At 54.3% G+C, this 20,599-nt stretch overlaps 2 protein-coding genes across 4 annotated transcripts in view; both read left to right on the top strand.

The window, feature by feature from the left end:
- The window catches only part of KLHDC3 (kelch domain containing 3), a 36,509-nt gene extending 32,059 nt beyond the window's left edge, over positions 1-4,450 (top strand). For both annotated transcript variants that reach the window (XM_045011948.1, XM_045011949.1), the window contains 3 exons: positions 2,213-2,286; positions 2,759-2,837; positions 3,500-4,450. In XM_045011948.1, the coding sequence (XP_044867883.1) occupies positions 2,213-2,286; positions 2,759-2,837; positions 3,500-3,566 (220 nt within the window). In that variant the 3' untranslated portion in view covers positions 3,567-4,450. The remainder of the gene's footprint in view (positions 1-2,212; positions 2,287-2,758; positions 2,838-3,499) is intronic.
- A 91-nt stretch (positions 4,451-4,541) lies between these two features.
- Positions 4,542-19,821, top strand: LOC123367612 (neuronal PAS domain-containing protein 4-like). 2 transcript variants are annotated; one of them, XM_045011946.1, is made up of 9 exons: positions 4,542-5,627; positions 10,115-10,221; positions 12,738-12,904; positions 13,873-14,012; positions 15,091-15,196; positions 16,168-16,414; positions 16,899-17,008; positions 18,042-18,183; positions 18,837-19,821. In XM_045011946.1, exons 1-9 carry the CDS (start codon positions 5,535-5,537, stop codon positions 19,819-19,821), a joined length of 2,097 nt encoding a protein of 698 aa, XP_044867881.1. In that variant the 5' UTR covers positions 4,542-5,534. The 2 variants fall into 2 exon arrangements, with proteins under 2 accessions (XP_044867881.1, XP_044867882.1); XM_045011947.1 differs by lacking the exons at positions 4,542-5,627; positions 10,115-10,221 and adding an exon at positions 12,523-12,619.
- The last annotated feature ends 778 nt before the right edge of the window (positions 19,822-20,599 follow it).

The raw sequence follows: 20,599 nt of genomic DNA, 5'->3' as shown, positions 1-20,599 counted from the left end.
TTTAAAGGCAGCTCGGCTGGGCCGGGCTCAGAGCGGCGCGGGAGGCGGAGGCCGGTGCAGGCAGCGGGGAGTGGTGCGTCCCGGGGAGCCCGGCGGCATGGTGAGCGGCGGGGATTGCTAGTTCCTGCCCTCCGGGCCGGGGTCCGGGCCCCAGGCCCCAGCTCGGCTGGGACTAGTGGAGCGCGGGGAGCCAGCCAGGGGCTCTGGAGCTGCGGACAGGGCTGCCAAAGTGCAAAAAAAAAAAAAAAAAAAAACCCCAACCACGGCAGGGTGGCTGGAATGTGCTGCCCTAAGATTGGCCGGAGTGCCGCCCCTTACAATGTGCCGCCCCAGGCACGTGCTTTCTCGTCTGGTGCCTGGAGCCGGCCCTGACTCTACATCCGCTCACTTGACAGGGATGGGAGCAGGCCCTAGGTCTGTGAAGGGGTGGCCTATGCAGCACCAACTACTCCCACCGTTGTTCTGCTCTGGGGTTAAGCAGAGGCTGGCTGATCTCCTCAGTGTGGCCTTTTTAAACTCCTGGCTGCTTAACGGTTCTTCCAGAGAAACCTGTGTTAGAGGCCTGCCTCCCACAGCAGCAATGTCTCTAAAGCTGCCACTGCCCAGTTTTCCTAGCACACTCTGTCTGCAGAGAAGGCCCTAGAAGTGCTGCTGCTCTTGAGTGACCTGACTACAGCCATTCTTTCCGTCTTGCTCCCGAGTCAGCTGCCTGCTAGGTGTCTCTGGCTTTCTGTGGTAATGAGTTCTCCAGCTGGTGCTGGAACATCCGGCCCCACCTGCTGTGGGGGCAGCACAAGGAGCATGGTGTGTTAGGGAAGGGGAGAAGGCTGGGCAGATGCTTGTGCAAACAAATCTGTATTCTGTGCCAGCCCAGTGTCCCCTTCCCAGCATGCTTGGGTTTCTCCTCCCTCAGGCGAGAGCTGCCTGGTCTCCAGCAGCTTGAAGGTGACTCCTGCCGTGGGCCATTATGGGGCCCAGGCTTGTGTGTGTGCTCTGAGCTCTAGAGTGTGACAATTACCAGTCTGCAAAGGGCCAGCCATGTTCACAGCACTGTGTAAGAACAGGCTCCTGCCAGATCCTCTTGCACTTGAAATGAGAGGGTCTGCATGTGGATGTCGCAAGGCTGAGGCCTCTGACCTGGGGCTGGGGTGGGGAGCAGGAGTGACTTTGTTACAGACACATCTTTCTCATGCACCTTAAATCTCTGTTAGGAGTCCGGTTCTAAGTGGAGGAAGTGAAGTGAAGGGGAGGTCCCTGCAGTGGGGTGGGAGCAGGGTAGCGGGGGAGCTGTAGGCAGGAGCAGAGCTCTGAAGGCAGGAAATGAGGAGTCTGAATGATGCAAACTGAGGCCAGTGCAGGCCTGAGAGAGTGATAGGCTTGAAACAGCAAATGGAGAAGATGATTCTCCCTGCAGCTCTTGGGCCGGACTTGAAAGGGAGCTGGGAGGCCAGGGAGGAGAGGGCTGCAGCAGATGACAGAGCCTAGGCAAGGGAGAAGCGGGCCAGATTTCCAAGATGAGATGGAGGAAGAACCAGCAGGATTTGGCAGTTGGCCTGAATAACCGAGCAGTCTAATCTGAGCTGGAGGCTGGAAGCCTCCTACTAACTGGGAGAGGTGGCGTTCTTGGCTGTGGTGGGGAGGGGAAGGACAGGTTTCCTAGGAAAGAGGTTTTGTTTTCTTTGCCTGGCTTATTGAGTTGGCAGCCAGCCAGCTAAGAGAGAATTGCAGGTACCGGACTGAATGGAGCAGGGAAAGGCATAAGTGTCATTGGCATAGAGGGGGTGTGAATCCAGGTGGTCACCCAAGGAAGGTAGGAGGGAAGGGTTACTAAGGATGAGACCTTCAGGGCCCCTAATGTGGGAGAAGGAGGCAAAGGGGACCCTCTGATACAGAAGTGGGAAGGGAGCCAGTTGAGCCCTAGTCAGATGTCACAGGAAGGAAGGACTGTTGAAGGCTGTGGGGGCAATCCAGGAGGCTGTGGGCAGAGAGATTGGTGCCAGGATATGGCTCCCTCAGTAGAGTGGCAGGGATGGAAGCTAAATGCCAAGGACCTGTGGGGAAGGCTGTAGGGGATGAGCCCAGGCCCCTGGTAGCTCAGCTCTGCTGTGTAGTCCCTCGTATCTTGGTAGGACCCAGGGTCCCTCCCTAACCCCTAGAATCAGAGCAACATGAGGAGCACTGCTGCAATGACTGTTCTGATTGGCTCCCACAGCCCGTCTCCGGAGGAGGGAATGGGGGACGAATTTGACCTGATGGATCACTCGGACCTCTACATCCTGGACTTCAGTACGTGAGCATCTCCTCACCATGGCTGTGTCCTCCTGGCCTACGCTGCCCTCTGGCCAGATCTCTCAACCCTGGGGCCTGACTTCAAAAGCTCAGTGCTTCCTGCAGCTCCCACTGGAGTCACAGGGGGCTCTGCACTCCAGAAACCTTCCTCCTACTTCTAGCAGCCTAAATACAGACATAGGAGCTGACCTGCAGGTGTCCAGGCTGCAGCTGCTCTGTCTCTAGCTATACTGGTTCACACCAAGCAGGCCCTCCTCCACGCAGGGGCAGCCTCTGGTTTGCTCCCGTCAGGCTGCACAGGTGGCCTAAGATCTTTGCTGTCCCCACCCGTGTGGCTGCTGCCCGTGGTAGTTTATCTGGACCCTGAGCTGGTGCCTGCCCTTTTTCCCCCTTCCCCCAAGCAAGAGCAATTCCATCTCTCTCCTGGATGTTGGCAGCACTAACACCTTGTGTGCCCTTCTCGCTATAGGCCCTAGTCTGAAGACCCTGTGTAAGCTGGCAGTGATTCAGCACAGCCTGGACCAGTCCTGCCTCCCACATGACATCAGGTAGAGATGCTGCTCCTCCGGCTCTGCCAGCCAGCCTCTCGGCATTCCTGTCCCCGGCTCCCAGACCCAAGCCAGCTGTAGGTGGAGGCTGGTCAGGGAGCCTCACCCATGGGCTCTGCTAGCTGGCAATAGCACTGTTGGGAGGGCTTTGGGAAGGTGTCTCACACACTGATGGGGGCTGGGCGCTCTGCCCTCAGATCCTTGGCCCACACTCCCACCCAGGCCCCTAATGCCCCACCTCCTCCTGTCTGCCCACCCCTTGGCTTGCCACATAAACTCCTGATGGGGATTCTTTGGAGTCCCCCATGCCCAGCTCCCTCACCCAGCAGTTTGCACACAAACCCGTGAACAACCCCAGCACACTAAGGTGTAATCCCCCAGCTGGTCACGTTTGGGGCCCCTCCATCCATATACGGGTAGAGTGGGGTTTGGGGGCCTCTTAGCGCTGGTGGGGGGGAAACTGCTTTTCTATCCTGCAGGCTGGCAGTGAGGCTGATTTGGGACTCTGGCTATTACATGTATCTATTACTGTTCCACCAGGGCCAAACTGAGGGGGCGGGAAATGCCCAGGACACAGGCCTGGTGGGGATGAGGGCTGGCACCAAATGGAGGAAGCTGGAAACCTCGGTCTGTCTCTTTCTAAGGCATCTTGTTTTTTGCAGATGGGAGCTTACAGCAATGACAACAAACAGCAACATCAGCCGCCCCATCCTTTCCTCCCACGGATAATCCTGCCACCCAGTCCCCTCTCTGCCTCTCCTTGCCCTCTGCCCCGCCGTGCAGACTGAGCTGCCATCTCAATGTGTCTGCATGGATTTTTAGCCTCTTCAGGAAAGGGCCTGTGCTCAGGTTCTGCCCCAAAGGATTTGTTCCTCCTGTCACCTGCTTCCTTGTGCCCTCACCATACTGTTCTCGCCTGTGTCCCTGGCAGGAACTTGGCACAGGTCAGTGTGCAGGCAGAACGGGGCAGCAGGCTCCAAGGAGGAAGAAGCCAATTGTTTCTACTCTCATTGCTGGCAACAGCAGCCTGTCTCTCTCTGCTGCACCTCCCTGGGCAGCCCCACCGGATTAACACCTGCTCAGTACTAGCTGGCTGCAGGAGCAGCATGTGCTTCAGCTCTCCAGGATTACTAGCTGGAGCAGCACAGACTCTGCATGGCTCTGCTGTTCTCCCTGCCCAGCCACTCAGTGCCCTGATCACCAATCCCAGTGGCTGAACTGACTGTTTCTAGGCCAGCTTCTCTTGCACAACCCTCTACGGCCGCTGCTGGCATGTGGGCCTGGTCCTGCCCACTCCAAACTTGGCAGAGTTCACCCTCCACGGAGTGTCCAGAGAGACCCCTGGGACCTACGTCTGTTAGTCCAGCAATGCCTTACGAGGCGTGGGCTCCTACTGCTGCCAGGGTCTCAGCTGGAATTGGGGTGCTGAGGCTGAAGATCCCAGCCTGTCAGGGCAGGCGAGAGAGGGGCTTCTCTGCATTTTACATTTGCACACAAGCCTGAGTGGAATAGACTGATCTGTGCCTGACGGGAGGGGCTGGCCCAGGGGCTGCAGTGCCACTGCCCAGCTCCAGGTGTAAAACAGCAGCTTTGATTTCTATAAATATTTAAAACAAGCCCAACGCTGCATTGTCTGGTATGTCTGGGCGAACCACTGTTTGGGGAAGGGACTGCTGGGGCCATTGCAGTCCCTGGGGGGGGGAGTGTAATTCTTGAGCTGGCGTGATATGAGGTAGGAGACAGCACACTGTACACCAGAGAATCCTGGTGCAAAGGCCTTTGTGGCCAATAATGAGGCTGCTAATCAGTGAAGAGAGGATTACAAGCAAGTGTAAGGTTTTCAGGTGAGACTTGAAGAGTGGAGAGGGACAAAGGAGCTGATCCACATGGCAGGAGCTGCAGAGAAAGGTCTCTCAGTGAGGAGGTGAGGGGCAGAGAAGAGGTCTGTGATAGACAGGTTGGGGAAGGAGATGAGGGTTTTAAAAATTACTTTGCACTGTCCCCTGATATGAGAGGGGTGGGGGAAGGACTTGATGGGGGAGGGATGCTTCCACATATACCTGAGAAGGTAGCAGTAGAAGCATCCTTGGGCTGCCATAGAGAAGGGAGTTGCCATAGTGAAGGCAAGAGGATAGCAGCAGAGGTGGGGCTGAGGCCAGGCTAATGGGGGTTGTGTTAAGGATGAGAAGTCTGTAGACCCAGGAGGAGTATGAAGAAAGAGTTCAGGGTCAGGACTGGCGCAAGGCTTGGGGTTGGCAAAGGCAAACAGAAAGGAATCCGAGAGAGCTGTCAAGATTCAGCCAAAGGGATCTGGCTGAGGTCACAAACTGACTTGGTCACCACAGGCAGAGGGGGCCAGGGAGGAGTCGCTGCAGTCCTGCTGATGCTAGCAGCATGTGTGAACGTGGTGGTGAACGTTACAGGGGAAGAGAAGCTGCTTGTTCCTTCCCACCTTCTCTTGTCACTGTACTGAGGTCATCCAGTCCCTTATGGAAACAACTTCCCAACACAAAGGAGAAAGCAGCCGCAAAGAGGAGTGCCTCTCGGACCTGTGAGCAAAAGAAGGAAGCGGTCCCATTATCTGGGCTGGAGAAAGTGGGCAGGTGGAGAAGAGTGAATAGGCTGGAGAGGGAGTGAGGGAGAAGTCGGACTGTAGCCTGGAGGGCAGTGCAGGAATGTCCTGGATGAGATTTCCAGATGTGTGGGGAGGATATGTCCATAAGCCTGGACCGTGCTTGCTGTGTCCTAGGCAAGGACTCCCAGCAGCCCTCATCTGTGAGGGAGCAAATGGTGAGTGATGGGACTGTTGCTATGACTTCAGCAGCTTGGAGCCAAAGCTGGAGGTGATTGTCAAGGTCATTAACCATTGGGGCCGCTGAGGAAGGCACCTCTACATCCTCCATCACTTGCTGTCTTTAAATGGAGATGGGATGCCTGGTTAAAAGAAACACCAGACTCAACCATGCATTAGTGGGCTTGAGGCAGGTGTCACTGTGAGGTTTTCTGGCCTGTGTTATGTAGGTGATTAGACTAGATGACTAATGATCCCTTCAGGTCCTGAAATCTAAAGATCCTGCCAGGCCAAGTGTGAGCAAAGCTGGATGCTGGAGCCCAGCTTCTGGTATAAGGAGGACAAGGCTGGAGCCAGGGTGCTCTGCAGGAAGAAGTACCATGATCCAGCAGTTCCACTTATGGAGCCATAGCTACCACCCATCTGGGTTCAATGCTGACAGACTTGGTGGGCAGATTTGGGGAAGGGAGAGGAGCTTTCATTCAGATAGTGGTGACGCCTTACAATGGAAGGGGAGCAGTATTCAGTACTGAAGTAACTGAATACAAAGGCTGGTGGGATGTCTCAGAAGTAGAGGGTAGATGGGTGCATTTGCTATGGGAGAGGAGGATGGAGCCTGGTATCTCGCCAATACCGTGTGTGGTGGTAACACTTTGGGTTTGGTTCTAAGGAAGGACCATGGGAGAAGCTAGCCCGGCTTCCTCACCAGTAGCATAGTGGGTCCCAGTTGTTTTGTCAAAGTCCTTCCTTATGGACTGGCAAGCAGGTGCAGTTCTTTCCATGCTGTCTGCTGCTCACTCTGCCCTGGCACATCTGGTGCCTCTCCTTCCCCCGTTCACTTCATTTCCCCTCATGTCTCCTCTCTCATTTGCCCTCTGGGCAGTTTGCTCCTCCGCCCCCACAGCTGCACTCTGTGTGACTCAGAGTGGGCATCTGGTGGGGGCTCCATCAGCCCGAGCCGCACATGCTCTGGAGCAGGCTGGCTGCAGCCTGGAGTTGCTCCTGCTGCCAGACGAATTGAAGCTATCGAGTCTGGGAGTGAGGAAGTGGGGCTGGCGTTCTAGCAGCTGCTGACACTGAAGGGGGATGCAATAAGTCACCTAAGGGGTCTAGATGCCAAAGAGAGGGAGAAGCTGGTCAGGGGAGTGTTGGGGGAGGAGGGGTAACTAGGAACAATGGCCCAGAAGAGAGGGCATCCTTTAAACTGCATGGTAAGAGACTTGCTGCTAGTGAGCTGTGAAATCAACTGCAGGGAAGGGGGGACCTGTCACAGGAAACCTTAACAGTAAACTGCCTGGCTGCATAAAGCTCTAGAACCTAGACAGTAGGAACAATCCTGCTCTGCCCCCACCACTCCCTTTAATCCCCGCTCCAAGTAGCCTGAGGCGGGCACTAAATGGTCCGTTCCTAATGGCCAGGTCTGGAATGCCACAGGGCTGGGGCATTGCTGCAGTTTTGGACTCCAGAATCTGTCCATTTTAAACATAAGTTTCTGGCCCTTATGCTGTGAAGAGAACCTCATGAAAGTGACCTGAGTGTAACCAATGCAGTGCTGCCTGCCTGAGTCTGCAGAGAGCCTGAGACAGCAGCTCTGAGAGGTGTGAACTGGCACTTGCATTTCACTCAGGGCCCTGCTGGCTCAGACTCCATCTCTGGGGAATTGGGCATTTCCCCAAGATGCCCCAGAATTCAGCATTTCACCCTGGAATCTCTGGTTCTCTGCTTGAGGCACTGGCCCTTTGCTTCCCATTTTCCCTGCTCTGCTGGGACCTGCCCACCCCCATTCCCCAGCTTCTCCCTGAGGAGAGTCAACTGAATTCCAGCACATGCTCCCCGTGCTGCTCCATGGGCTGGGGAGACAGAGCTGGGGGCTGGCTTCAAGCTAAGGCACAAGGGGGCCCAGCTGTGATGGCTGCCTGGAGAACAGCAACTGCACTGCGCACAGCTGGGGAGATGAGCCCCTGGAGCTGGCCCTAGGGTCACTCTTTTCTGGGACACATAGCGGGGAAGGAGGCCCAGAGCCAAGTACCTCAAGAACAGCAGGACAAACAAGGCCTGGGGAGGGGAGCTGGCCTCCTCTAGGGCAGCGAAACCCCCTAAATGCATTTCCTCTCCCCCTAGCTGGCATTACAGGAATGGAGATTTTAAGTGCGGTAGTTCACGGCAATAGAGAGTTGCTGTGGAAAGTAGTTCCATTGTGCCCTGCTAATAATCTGCCAGGCCTCCCCCACCCATCTCCACTTCACCCTCCCCAGCTTACTCCAGATGAGGTGAGTCAAGGCAGAGCTCCACCTGTCTCCAGCATGGTGGGTGGCATGGCAATAGGCACTTCAAAAATACCAGAGCCAGACTAACCTAAAACCAGCTGTCAGTGTCCGCTTTCTAAGGGGCATATGGGCTAAGGCCCAACCAATGGCAGTTCCCCCAAATGCACCCAGACCACTTTGGGCTCTGATCTGACCAGCTCTCCCCCAGGTAGGACTGGTTCAGTACACGCATGGGAGACCTAGGGAAAATCCAGGGGATGGTGACTCCAAGACTCTCCTGAAGCCAGTGCCACAGAAGGCTGCAGGGGTGCTGTCTTTCCTATGAAATATAAAACCGTGTCCCTGAGCATGCCTCACTAGTAAAGATCCCATGGCACTTTGTAAGTGTTGTGGAGTTAATCTGGGTGTCCTGGCCAGATTTCAACTCAAGTACGTCCCCCTGTAGTTACAACTGAATTTGGGCTCATCCGTCTCTTCATGTCCTGAGCCCTGGTGTGCTGCTGCTGCGTACTATTAACAACGTCTGGGTGCCACGCTCGAGGCGGGCAAGGCAGTTCCAGCCTGTGAATTACATAAAGAGCAGTGGGATGACAGAGGCTGTCCAGGGTTCTGGCAATTACTGTCTTTAACCTTCTCCGATAAGACCCGTATCATAAGACCTGTGCCATTGTCTCTGCAGCCAGGGCTATACTGGAGTGTCTCCATCATTGACTCCAACCTCCCAGTGTGCTGGAATATGGGTCAGTGCCCTTTGCGAGTGTCCTGCAGGAGCAGAGCTGGGTGTGGGCATGGGGCAGTGGGAGCTAAGTCATATATTTTATCTCCTTCATTCTCTGCCACAAACCGGTTTGGAGTGGTGCCTTCGTGTGTCACTTTCAGCCTCCTGCTTTCAGCTGGCACTGGGCACCCTGGGGCCTGTGCTGCAGTTGACAGGGTGTAGGAGCCCGATTCCTCTGCCCTGTGCTGTGCCACAGAGCAAAGCTGTCATTAGGCAGCCAGTGCTCTGGGAACATTTCTGAGCTGTTCTGGCGCCTGTTTCTCTGGGTGATTGTTGGCGGGGAGGGAGAAGGTGCATTTGCTACCAGTGGCAGATCTGTTCTCTCCTGGGGATATGGTGAGTGCCAACCCAGAATGGGAGTAGGGGCCAGTAGGACGGCTCCAGTCACAGATGCCCATTCTCCAGCAGGAGATGATGCAGCTGCTGCTGGTTCCCCAGTGGGAGAGACACTGGGAGAAAATCTCTCCACACTGGGAGAAAGGGAACAGCCTTGCACTGCAGACCAGCCTACCCCAAGCTGGGAACAGCCGGATTAAACCCCAAGCAAGGGACTGCAGCTGGCACGCCAGAGTCTGCTCCCACAGCGATCCCCAGGCTTAGTGTCTCTCTCACATTTCCTGGGCTGCCAATGAAGTGTTTTGGACTGAACTGACTGGCTGGGCCCATCTTGGGCTTTACATATGGTGGGTCCAAATGAGACAGATGACAAGAAGACAGCCAATGCCCTCATCACACCAGGAGAGCAGGGAGTGGGGGCGACTGACTGACCTCTCTTTCCAATGCCCCTGCCCTCCCTCTCCTGCTGAGCTGACAGGTTTGTTTTAAAGAGCCAGGCTTCCTTTTATTGCTTCCCCTATCAGATTGCAGCCAGGCTGGGGAGGGTTATTTTTAGAAGTCTGCTTTCTAAAAATAGCCCAGAGCTGTTTAGAATTGCGTCACAAGAGGTAATTTTATCCTGTTTGGCCTGGCTCAGGCCCCCATTCGCCCCAGGAGGGGGAATACAAAAGGAGGGTCAGTGCAGGAGGGGGTCAGCGGGTTCAGACTGAGCCAGAGGGGAAGGAGGTAAGAGGCACTTTGCCAGATTCGGACAGCCCATGAGTGGGGCTCTTAGCCCCAGTTATGTGTGCAGGGGTTCTGCCTCCCCTCATCCCATGGGGTCCTGCCAGAGCCCAGGCCTCTCCCTCCACCCAGTGGGGAGCTGGTGTGTCAATGACCCCCTAAAAGCAGAGCCAGCTCTGGGGCAGCTTCCTGCTGCATGGGGGATGTCTCCTGCTGTTGGATTCATCCATGCCACCTGGAGCCAGGCTTCAGGGAAAGAGACCAAGAATGGCTGCTCCTTCTCCCCACAGCAACCCCTCGGCTTCTCTCCCCAGTGCTGCTCTCCAGAGGGAGCAGACTGTCCCCAGCCCTGCCCCTCTGATGTGACCATGTCTTCATGCAGGCCAGGAAAATGACCATCTTCTGTGACCACTGCAGCAGGCCGCTGAGGAAGATGAGCCACCCCCGAGGGAGGAGTGGGATGGAGCCCAGCGCTTCAAAGCCATTCAGGTTAGAGACCATCCTGCTCCCTCTTCTCTCCTTTGCCCGGATGGACATGCTGTGGGGCTGGATGTTGGCACTCTCTACTGCACTCTCTGATCCTTGGCCAGCTTCCTCCTGCCCTGCCCTGCCCTGCCCTGCCCTGCTGCCTTAGCCCTACATGGGAGTCGGAGGGACGGGAGGGAAGGCTATGAAATGAGGCTCTGACTGTTTCTGCGCTCGTGGGGCAGAGAACTAGAGTGTTAGCAGTTAGGCGAAGAGGGGCTTGGGGAGAGCAGTGAGGAGGCTGTGGAGGCAGGTAGGAGTCATGGACTGCAGACAGACTGGCTCTCTGTGGGATAAGTTAAAGGGCACTAGTTCTTGTGCCTGGCCCCAGTGTCCTGCGCCTTCGGAGTCTCGCTGCTTGGGCTCTTTCCCCAGGTTGTAGATGGATCTTTCTCTTCTCTGTCATACCCCAGTGGAGAGGGCGGAGCTACCAAACCATTCATGACACATAGGTCCTGTGGCAGCCTATGGCTCTATTTGTGTTCCTAGAACCAAAGCCAACCTCACTGTATCTAGGGAATTGTGTCCCCCTCTCCCCCGCCATCTCCTATTTGCTTCCTCAGGATATTCTGCCAAGTGTATTGTCCCTTTGTGCCCAGCTGTAGCCAGAAAGGCTTGGCCTGGGAGCTCCTCAGGCAGGCTTGCTCTGAGCCACACTCCTCTGAGGACAGGATGACACCAGAGGCTTTTGCTGGTGCAGCAGTGCTGGTTAGGGGTGGGATTTTTTGTGGCAACATTTCTATGCTGGGCAAAGCCCTGGTATAGATACAGTGGCATAAAACTCCTTTGACTGGGGGCTTGTCTACACTGGTACTTCACAGCGCTGCAACTTTCTCGCTCAGGGGTGTGAAAAAACACACCTCTGAGCGCTGCTAGTTTCAGCGCTGTAAAGTGCTAGTGTAGACAGTGCACCAGCGCTGGGAGCTATGCCCCTCATGGAGGTGCGACGACACAAGCCATGTTAAATCACTGCCGCGGCAGCACTTTAACATGGGGGAGAGGGATAGCTCAGCAGTTTGAGCATTGGCCTGCTAAACCCAGGGTTGTGAGTTCAATCCTTGAGGGGGCCACCTAGGGATCTGGGGGAAAATCAGTACTTGGTCCTGCTAGTAAAGGCAGGGGGCTGGACTCCATGAGCTTTCAGGGTCCCTTCCAGCTCTATGATATAGGTATAGCTCCATATTTTCAGTGAAGACGTGCCCTGGGATAGCTCACTTTACTCAGCAAACCAGACTAAGCTATGTGGCAAAAGCCCTTTGCCATTAGAAACTAGGACAGTTTGCCAGAATAGCGATACCAGCAAACTTTTTCCAGTATCGATTAGGTTTAGCCCTTCTCTCCAAGGGCAGGGGTTGGTGTGGGGATCTGAATCATGAGGGGAACTGGCCTGTACTGAGCACCCCTCGATTGTTTTGGGGGCAGGTAATCACGGGGCATCCCAGTGAATGGGGGTCAGTGGTTCATCACAACATTCCAAGCTCAGATTGTTCAAATGCTTTTGTAAAGCGATTGCTTCATCTGCTGGGGCAGAGCTGAGGACACGAGCTGAAGCGCACAGCAAGGCAGAGCTGAAACATGCTGCATGCATGACTGCATCACTTGCCACGGGCTGGCCCATGAGTGAGGTGGTGATGTGGCTGAAGGCCAGCGCCCAGCCTAGGGACATGTGCTATGCCAGCTCTGCAGACAGCATTGTGTCCCCAGAGAGCAGGGAACTTGCAGGAAGGCCCCACTGGATGGCTGCTGCCTTTCCTGCTTGTACTGCTTCAGACCCTTGCCTCTGAGCTCTCGTTTCCTCGGGTTGGTGATTCAAGCCCTACCACAGCCTGGTATCCCCAGTCTCCCTGCTCCTGTTCCCATCTGGAGCCTTCATGTGGCTCTAGGGCTGCATGTGGCTGGGGTGCCATCTCGTGGCCACTTGCTGCAGTGCTCACCTTGGGGGAAGGCGGTGGGGCTAAGGGGGACGCGCTTTGGGCAGGTCCCTGGTATCTGCCTGTAGTCCACACTTCTTGTCACTTGCTTTGCATTAAATGCAAAAATCAGAGTTAGTGCACCCTGAGTTCTGAGTTGAAAGAAGCCTGGATCCAGAGGGGACCTTTGGTTGCCACCGCAGTGATCCCTTGCACAACTTGATGTTTTGTCATGTTATCTGCCCTGAGCGACTGCTTATGGTTGTCATGGGAACCATGGCTTAGAACTCCCTGACTTGTGTGCAGATCAAATACTCAGAATGGGGCATTGTGTGTTTTATCTGGGGATGGGAATGTCCAAGCCCAACGTGATGCAGATTTTCCCATCACCTGGTAGCTTTTTAATGGAAGTCATGGAGTGGAAACTGTTGCAATTTTTCTCTTCAGCTGGGGTAACATCTGCTTTGGGAAACAAATGAATTACACCCTTTTCCCTTTCCCAGGGCACCTCCCCTGGAGCAGGGACTCCCACCTTCCTCACAATTTCTAACAGACTCTGCTTCTCTGCAGGTCAACAAAGGGTGCCTCTAAGGCTCGTCGGGATCAGATCAATGCTGAGCTACAGACCCTGCGCTCCCTGCTGCCCATCTCAGCACAGGAGAAGGAGCGGCTCTCGTACCTCCACACCATGGCTTTGGTCTGTCTCCAAATCCGTGGGGCACAGCTCTTTCCTCCAGGTAAATATCCAGCCCTGCAGCTATCCCATTCGCAGCCAGGCAGGAGTAGTCCCTGCTGTTGAGTTTCTGCACTCCCAGCAGGTTGCAGAGCTGATCTCCAGCTCCCAGAGCCTCCCACTGCATTAGATCTCATACCTGCTTCAGGTAGGCAGAGCCATACTGTGCATAACAGCTGTTCCCCGCACCACACTTTGGACATGGATATTGCTCCCACGAACCATGACATCACCTTATCAAACTGCTTTCTGGTTCCCTTCTCTTCCTCCCCAAGGGCTGCATTTGCAGAGTCATCACATTGCAGAGCAAGTAGGATGACCGTGCCTCTTGCTCTGGCATGACTACACCAGGAATAGCATGTTCAGTTCTGAGTCCCTCATTGCCAGAAAGGTTCCCTCATTTTGAGGGTGGCTTTCTTCAGACAAGTGCAACAAAAGCCATGGTATAACAGCCACAGGTGTTTAAAAGCTGGAAATCTCAAGGAGGGGTGGGCTTCAAGGGGGTGCAACCAGGGTCAATGGAATAAAATGTTAGGAAACGCAGTTGGAATGTCAGGAAAGGCTTCTGCAGCCTGATGGGTCTGGCCACCTGGAACAGCCTCCCATGGGAAGTGGGGAACCCTGGCACTCAGGACATTCACACCATCAGAGGTGCTTCCATCGCTGTTACTCATTACCTGCCCCTCCCTGTTTGCGTTACACCCACTCTGTCTTCAGGGCAGGGACTGCGTCTAGCTCTGTGTGCACGTGCAGCACCCAGCGCTACAAGGCCCTGATGATGACTGGGCCTCTGGGCACTAGTCATGACACTAGTCTGGCAAAAGGCCTGGAAGCCGCAAAGCATGTGCAGGGAATGGAGTCCCCTTGGCGACCCAACAGGTGGCACCTCTCTCTCGGGGAGTTGATGTTCCTGCCCCTCCCACTCGGAAGGAACTGCTGTGGAAGCTCTATGCTGCTCTCTTGGTTTTGCAGGCTCATCTGAACGTGCTCCTGCCATGACGCCAGATCTGGAGCTGCTGTCCACATTGCCGGGGTTCATCATTGCTCTCTCTGCAGATGGCAAACTGGCCTACATCTCTGAGAACGTAGCCCATCTCCTGGGCTTCTCTGTGGTAAGCTCAGATTGTTGCAGGTATAAGGCACCATCCCACTCTGTTCCCACTCCCCAGTGGCAGGTCAGTGAGTCCTCTGCAGAGCTATAGACTGTGGGGGTGGCTGCTCCCATCACAAGGCTGTTACTGTTCACGTGCAGCGCCACACCACATGCCAGCACACAGCAGCTAGCTTGGCTTTTGTTCAGGGCTGTTTTAGGATAATGAGAACCTGGGTCAGCAGTGATCAACATTAAATGGCTGACAGTGACAATCCACATGGTTACAGGTGCTAGGCACCCATTGCTCCACCTGGAATCTCTCCATCTGGGCTCTGTTGCCTGCCCCACCCTCCATCCCCATCGTCCTTGCTGGCTGTTAATGGCTGAAACCAAGGACTCAGGCAGTGGCTATTTTTGCTTATGAGCTGTGTGCATTGGGGTGGCAGCTCCATCTGCTGCATAGGTGTTGTGACTGCTCCTCTGCTTCAGCTTAGCTGCTGTCTGGATTTCTTTATACATCCAGCTGATCTATTTGTGTTGGTCTCTGCGGGGTTCCCTGGTTTTAATACTGGGAGTGGGAGAGTGAGGGAGAGAAAGGTGAGGTAAGGAATGAATGAGAGAACCTGTGCTCATGAACTCAGCAGTCATTCACTGCTCTCATTCACAAAGGGAATGTCAGACCCATCCCTTCTCCCTGTTCTGTTTCTCAAGGTCATTTGTAGTTGTCTCCTACCTGTGTTGGTTGGAGGAACCTGGTTTTGTTTTTAATGGAAACTTGCTTCCTAGGGACACTGTTAATATGAGACGTTGTCTGCTGGCTGCTGAAAGTCTGGCCTCTCTCACACATCCTCTCACATGAAGTCTTGAAATAGTTTCCTGCTGAGATCTCTGCTCATCTGTCCACTTTTTTCAGGGCATTCAAAACCACTGTGCCCATGGTCTGGTGGCCCAAGGACAGGAGCTCTAGAGTTCTAATCTTGGCTGTGACCGTAGTATTAGATGCTGTGATACATAAATAAGTACCCCAGTGGCACCAGGCCAGTGTGAGCCAGTTTGTGTCTGTACTAATAAACTCTCTTTTTGCCCTCTCCTACCAGGTGGAGTTGCTAGCCCAAGGAGACTCAATCTTCGACCTACTAGTTGGCTCAGCACATGAGGCCGTGCAGGAGAAGCTCCACTCGGCTCAGGAGCAGCCAGGCACTGGTAAGCCCACGCAGGACTCAAAACAGGATATACATGGCATCGGGGACAGCTAGGTTATTCATGGGGCTCGAGGCAGAAGTGTACATAAGGCTGTGTGATGGGGGATTAGTCCATGTACCAGCCTGTGCTCTGGTGACCTATGCGAAAAACCCCTTCCAGAGGACAGTCTTTAAAAAGATAAACCAATCCAAATGATTGCCACCCAGACCTGCAGATGCTGGAGTGAAGGTCACAGGTACCTATCAGGGGCCCAAATACATTTTATCTCCCAAGAATACTGGGGTAGGTACACTCTTGAACCAGAATCCACATGGCTTAGTGTGTTCATGCTGAATCATTATTAAAATCCATGCACTTCCACTCTGTACCCACATCAGGGCTGCTCTAAACCATTTCAGCTGCACTGCCTTCTGGCTACTTATCCCACAATACAAATACAGCTCCTATTAGCAGTGCCTTGTGGGTGATTTCAAACGTCTTATTGGGTACTTCATGGTTGCCTTGGAGAATTATGGAAGGAGAGATCAAACTCCCATAAGTCGCTGGGAAATGCCCAAGAGACTCCTATGAGATCCCTGGGGTCAGCGCCATTTCTAAACTGCTTCCACGTGGAGGTCAGGCAGAATGCTTGGCTTACAATCCTGCTTAAGGAGGGAGAGGAGAGGACAGGAAGCATGTCTTACTCAGGGTTCATCCCATATGAGTACTGGCTGAGGCAGTACATCTAGACTGCACATCACTGAGAGATGTGCTACGGTTACTCCTGATTCAGTCTCTTGCTGCCAGGAGTAACTTCTCCAGGGTTGGGTAGGGCTTCCTCTCCAAGCTGCCCCCACTGCAAAGTCAGTGTGGTATATTGGGTAGTTTCCTCACCAGAGGTAGACTGGGATCAAGCAGTTTGTCCCATCGATCTAGCAGCTGGTCATTTCCTAGATGCTGACAATTTACACAATGACTTTTTGTTGCCGCAGAAATTGTGTTTGTCAGTGAAATGCGCACATCCAGGTCCTTTCGAGTGAGATATGGAGGGAATCGGGCTGTGGCAGTGAGGGGCCGATTCCTCGCTCTGGATGGGACGACCTCCTCCTCCATCTTAACATTCCTTGGCTTCTGCAGTCCCATCATGCAATTGTCTGACTATGGGGATGGCATTTCTTATGATGCCCCATTCCAGAGCCAGCACACATTGGATATGAAGGTCACTGATGTCACAGAGAGGTAAGAGGTGGCTGTCTTACCATGGTCTTGACTGAGTCCCTGGGAAAGCAAGAGAGTTCAGATTACAGTTGCACTCCAGAGCACTAGTGCCAGCCACAATCCATGCTCTGCAGGGCTGGAGCCAGCTCTCACTCCTAGGATGCACACTGCCAGCCCACCAAACAGATATGCAAACATTGCAACTATAGACCCCCACCCACATCCCTGCATGCCTCTTCCCCTAACCCAGTACCACTGGGGAGAGGGTCTGTTGCCACCTGCTTCTTCCTGCCCCCACCAACAACAAGGAAAGGACCAGATTATGCCTCTGTGTGCCCCAAAACTGGGAGTGGGCAAGTTTTCCCCACCTCTTTCCCTTTATCCTCACATCAGAGAGCCCGTCCTTTCCCCTAGCCAACACTCTCTACTCTAATCCTTCCACCGATGAGAAGCATCTCCAAGAAATGTGTTGACTCAGATGCTGCTCCTTTCTGTTCTTCCTCAGTGTCATTTATCATCTTGGCTATGGGAGGGAGGAGCTGATTGGTCAGTCTTGGTACAGCCTCCTACACCCTGCAGATGTTGCATCAGCAGCTGCCCAACACGAGAGCCTGGGTGAGTGCCAAGCTCAGGCTGGGAATGCCTCTACGTATGGGGGGAATGAGAGATTCTTTAGCAGGTTCTGAAAAGCAGCAGAGTTCACTCTGTTTTATGTTACCTAACATTGATCTAATCTTCCAAGCCCCTCCCATTGTGTATGGAGCGTTCTCCCTGAGCCTGTCAGCATGGCCACTGCTCTCTGCCAGGGCCGGCTTTAGGCCTATTCCACCAATTTCCCCCAAATCGGGCCCCGCGTCTAAGAGGGCCCTGCGCCCAGTGAGAATCCCTTCCCTGGCTAGAGGTGCCTTTTTAATTTTTACTCACCTGGTGGCGCTTTGGGTCTTCGACGGCACTTCAGTGGCGGGTCCTTCACTCTCTCCGGGTCTTCGACGGCACTTTGGCACCGGGTCCTTCACGCTCTCCGGGTCTTCGGCGACACTTTGGCAGCGGGTCCTTCAGTGCTGCTGAAGACCTGGAGCGAGTGAAGGACCCGCCGCCAAAGTGCCGCCAAAGACTCAGAGCACCACCCGGTGAATACAAGCCTCATGTGGTTTTTTTTTTTTTTAAGTCATCCCTGCCAGGGCCCCATCGAAACTGTTTGTTTGAATTGGGCCCCGCACTTCCTAAAGCCGGCCCTGCTCTCTGCCATCCAATCCCTCTTGAAAATCCACTTCTTCTGTGATTCTTACCAGAAATGAGCTAAGGAAGAAGCAGCCATTGAGTTTTGGGCCAGCAGCTTGCTCTGTTCTCATATAATGTGTGCATTTGTACTGTGCCTGTCATCACCGTCCCGAGGCTCTTGGGGCCCTTGTGTGTCCCACTGCCATCAGTTGAGTATAACATAATTTGACACATATGCTGTTAAGGGCTCTTCCTTTGGGCCAAACCAAGCTCCTTCTTAAGTAAGCAGAAGCCCTGTTTTGGCTCTGTCCACAGCATTCCTATGCTGGGGGATGACATGGGGCCTGTGACCTTGCCAGGGGAACAGGACAAGGTGCTGTGTACTGCCATCATGGGAGCCCTGATCACTCTGTGTTTGTGATTTCAGTGTGTGACACTGGGAGGTGCAATCGGCACTTAGTGGTTCGCCTGCTCTGCAAAGACCTGAGCTGGGCATGGATGCAAATCATAGCATCAAAGGAGTATGAGAGAGGAAGAGAGACCATCACCTGCACCAACTTCAGCCTCAGGTACAACCCCTTCTCCTTCCTAAACTATTCCCTAAGGAGGTACCACCTGCTCCCCACTTGTTTAAGGCTCAGCGGGCGGGGCATTTAATAGAACATAGAGTAGAACCAAACCCCACCCTATAGAGCTGGCAGATTATTTCCACTGCCCTCATCATGCTCAATGTGACTGTGTCAGACAAAAGATGATCACCAGATACCATGAATTTAATCTTTGAGGTGAGTGTGAGATAATGGAGAGGGGCAGAGGGCAGTTATAGATGGAGGGAAGAGCACGAGAGTGTGATAGAAACAACAAGATTAAGCATGGTGACTGCTACAGGCCAAAATCAGTATCAATAATGTTGTATTAGTGTCATGGACCTTATAGTGGTGGCTGCCAGCTGGAGGGGTCTCTGAGGGCAGGGGCCATTAGACTGCCCTAGAAGCGCCTCCTGTCTGGATAAGCTGCTGGGAGGCTGATGCTGGGCCTCCAGAACCCTGCAGGAACAGACTGTATCCTCAGGGATTGGTGCTTCACCAAGAGGTGGGCGGTTGTTAGGACTCTTGACCCACATGGTCCTAAGCCCCTGTTGACCCCCTTGAGGCTGCTGGTGAATAGAGAGGTCTCTTTCAATGCTTACTTCAGTCCCTGACGCATTCTTTGTTTTCTACAGTGAGGAGGAAGCTCAGTATCTCCGGGGCCAGAATCCATGGCATAGAGTCATCTCTGCAGCTGCCCTGAGTCCAAGGCACCATGCCAGAGAAAAAGAGCACAAGACACTGCCAAGAACACTAAACCCCTTTCCACAGGAGACAGCACTGCCTAACCAGGGGGTACCCAACTATAGGCCCTGCCAGCTCCCTAATGCCCAGCAGGAGATGCTGCTAGCTTCCCTACAACCTTCATTCACCACCTGCTTTCCTGCTCCCACTGTAGAAGCTGGGTTACCCTCCCAGGAGACTGGGTGCTCTATCCTACCTGCTGGGCAGAGGAATCAATCCTGCCCCTTCAGTGTTTACAAGTCACCCTACAGCCAGCCCTTCTCCAGTCCTTGTGCGCTCTATTCCCCAGAGGTTCCCCTTTCTCCTGGCAGCAGCCCTTCTATTGATGCTTGTCCAGTCCCTGTTGGAGGGCAGTCCCCAGGCATGTCCCCTGCAGTGTTGCAGTCTCCCGAGACAGAGAGATGGGCAATCAGTGTATTGGCTGAACAGATCCACTCCCTGGCTGAAAGCCTATCTCAGTACACAAAGCAAGTGCAACTAGAGCCTCCTAATGTCCCACTGTGTTCTGAGCGACCCATTGCTGACAGCCAGCTGGGGCCAGGACAGGGCTGGGGCAACTCTGGAACAGTGGCTTTCCTATCAGAACCCTGTTTAGATGAAGATATCATTACCAGTATATTAAGCAATCTGCTGGAAAATGGGGGTCCAACCTCACCTACCACTGCATTGGGGTCATCACCCACTATTTTGTCTTCAGACTCTGACTCGCAGTGGGGCCCTCCATTCCGGATACCCATGTCTCCAACAGTCACCTGTCCAGATCAGTACCTCTCTATACAGCCTTTGACTACCTCTGCATCATTTGACTCCTGTGCACCCGTGTCCCTATGGGATGGGGATCTCAAGGAGACTCTATGGTGCACTGCAGCAGAGTAAGTAGGCCCTTGGCTGTGTTTCAATGCCAGAGATGACAACCCATCTCCACACCCTCTTCTACTCTCCAGTTGCTTTGCAGGCTCGGTGGCTTCTGCACCTTCTCTCAGAAGTAGCACTAGAGGTGGGGGAGGGAAGATGGTGTTATCTGTCTTTTGCACTTCGCTGTTATGTAGTTTCCTCCCTTCATTCTGTGGATGGGGATAAGTGGAAGAAAAGCTATGACTTAACGAGGAAAAAAACCTCAGTTCTCTGAACCAAAGATGGCCCTTGTCTCTACTCCATGGAGAACAGTCAATGGATGGATGTAGCATCATGTTCACTGCCCCTGTTCTCATACGCAGTGCACTGGGGCAGGACTGCAGGGAACCAGACGGGACGAGTGGCAGATGAGGGCCTACATTCCCGCCAGAGGCTCCTCAGCTCCTCCTCCGCCCCGAGCCGTAATGCTAGGCTGGCTCCACCATGAGGCCTTCGGCTGCCTGCCATGGCAGGGAAGTGACGGACCCGCTGGGCCCTGGGGCCGTGCGTCATCCCCCCAGTGGCGGGAGCTCCCTGAAGGCGTCGGCCATCGCCCTCAGCCGTGGACACGGGGAAGGAGAATTCCTGGGCCTGGCGCACAGCGGGGGTGGGGAGGGAGGTGGCCAGGGCAGCCTCCCCACCGCTGGCCCTGGCCCAGCTCAGAGCCCCGCCGTCACCAAGGGGCGCGGCCCCGGGGAGGTGCTGCCGGGTCTGTAGGCGGAGCCCCGGGCGCTGAATAAAGCCTGAGATGCTGGCCTGT

Source organism: Mauremys mutica, chromosome 3 (assembly GCF_020497125.1).
Source record: "Mauremys mutica isolate MM-2020 ecotype Southern chromosome 3, ASM2049712v1, whole genome shotgun sequence".
Classification (NCBI taxonomy): Eukaryota; Metazoa; Chordata; order Testudines; family Geoemydidae; genus Mauremys; species Mauremys mutica.
Note: the sequence above shows the minus strand (reverse complement) of the source record. Positions and strands in the feature narration are given on the sequence as shown.

Bases quoted from the DNA above. Each gene is read 5' to 3' on its own strand.
- LOC123367612 (XM_045011946.1), top strand. From the start codon at position 5,535: ATGTGTGGGGAGGATATGTCCATAAGCCTGGACCGTGCTTGCTGTGTC. The intron at 16,415-16,898 runs GTAAGAGGTGGC...GTTCTTCCTCAG, and splicing joins GTCACTGATGTCACAGAGAG to TGTCATTTATCATCTTGGCT. The intron at 18,184-18,836 runs GTACAACCCCTT...TGTTTTCTACAG, and splicing joins TGCACCAACTTCAGCCTCAG to TGAGGAGGAAGCTCAGTATC.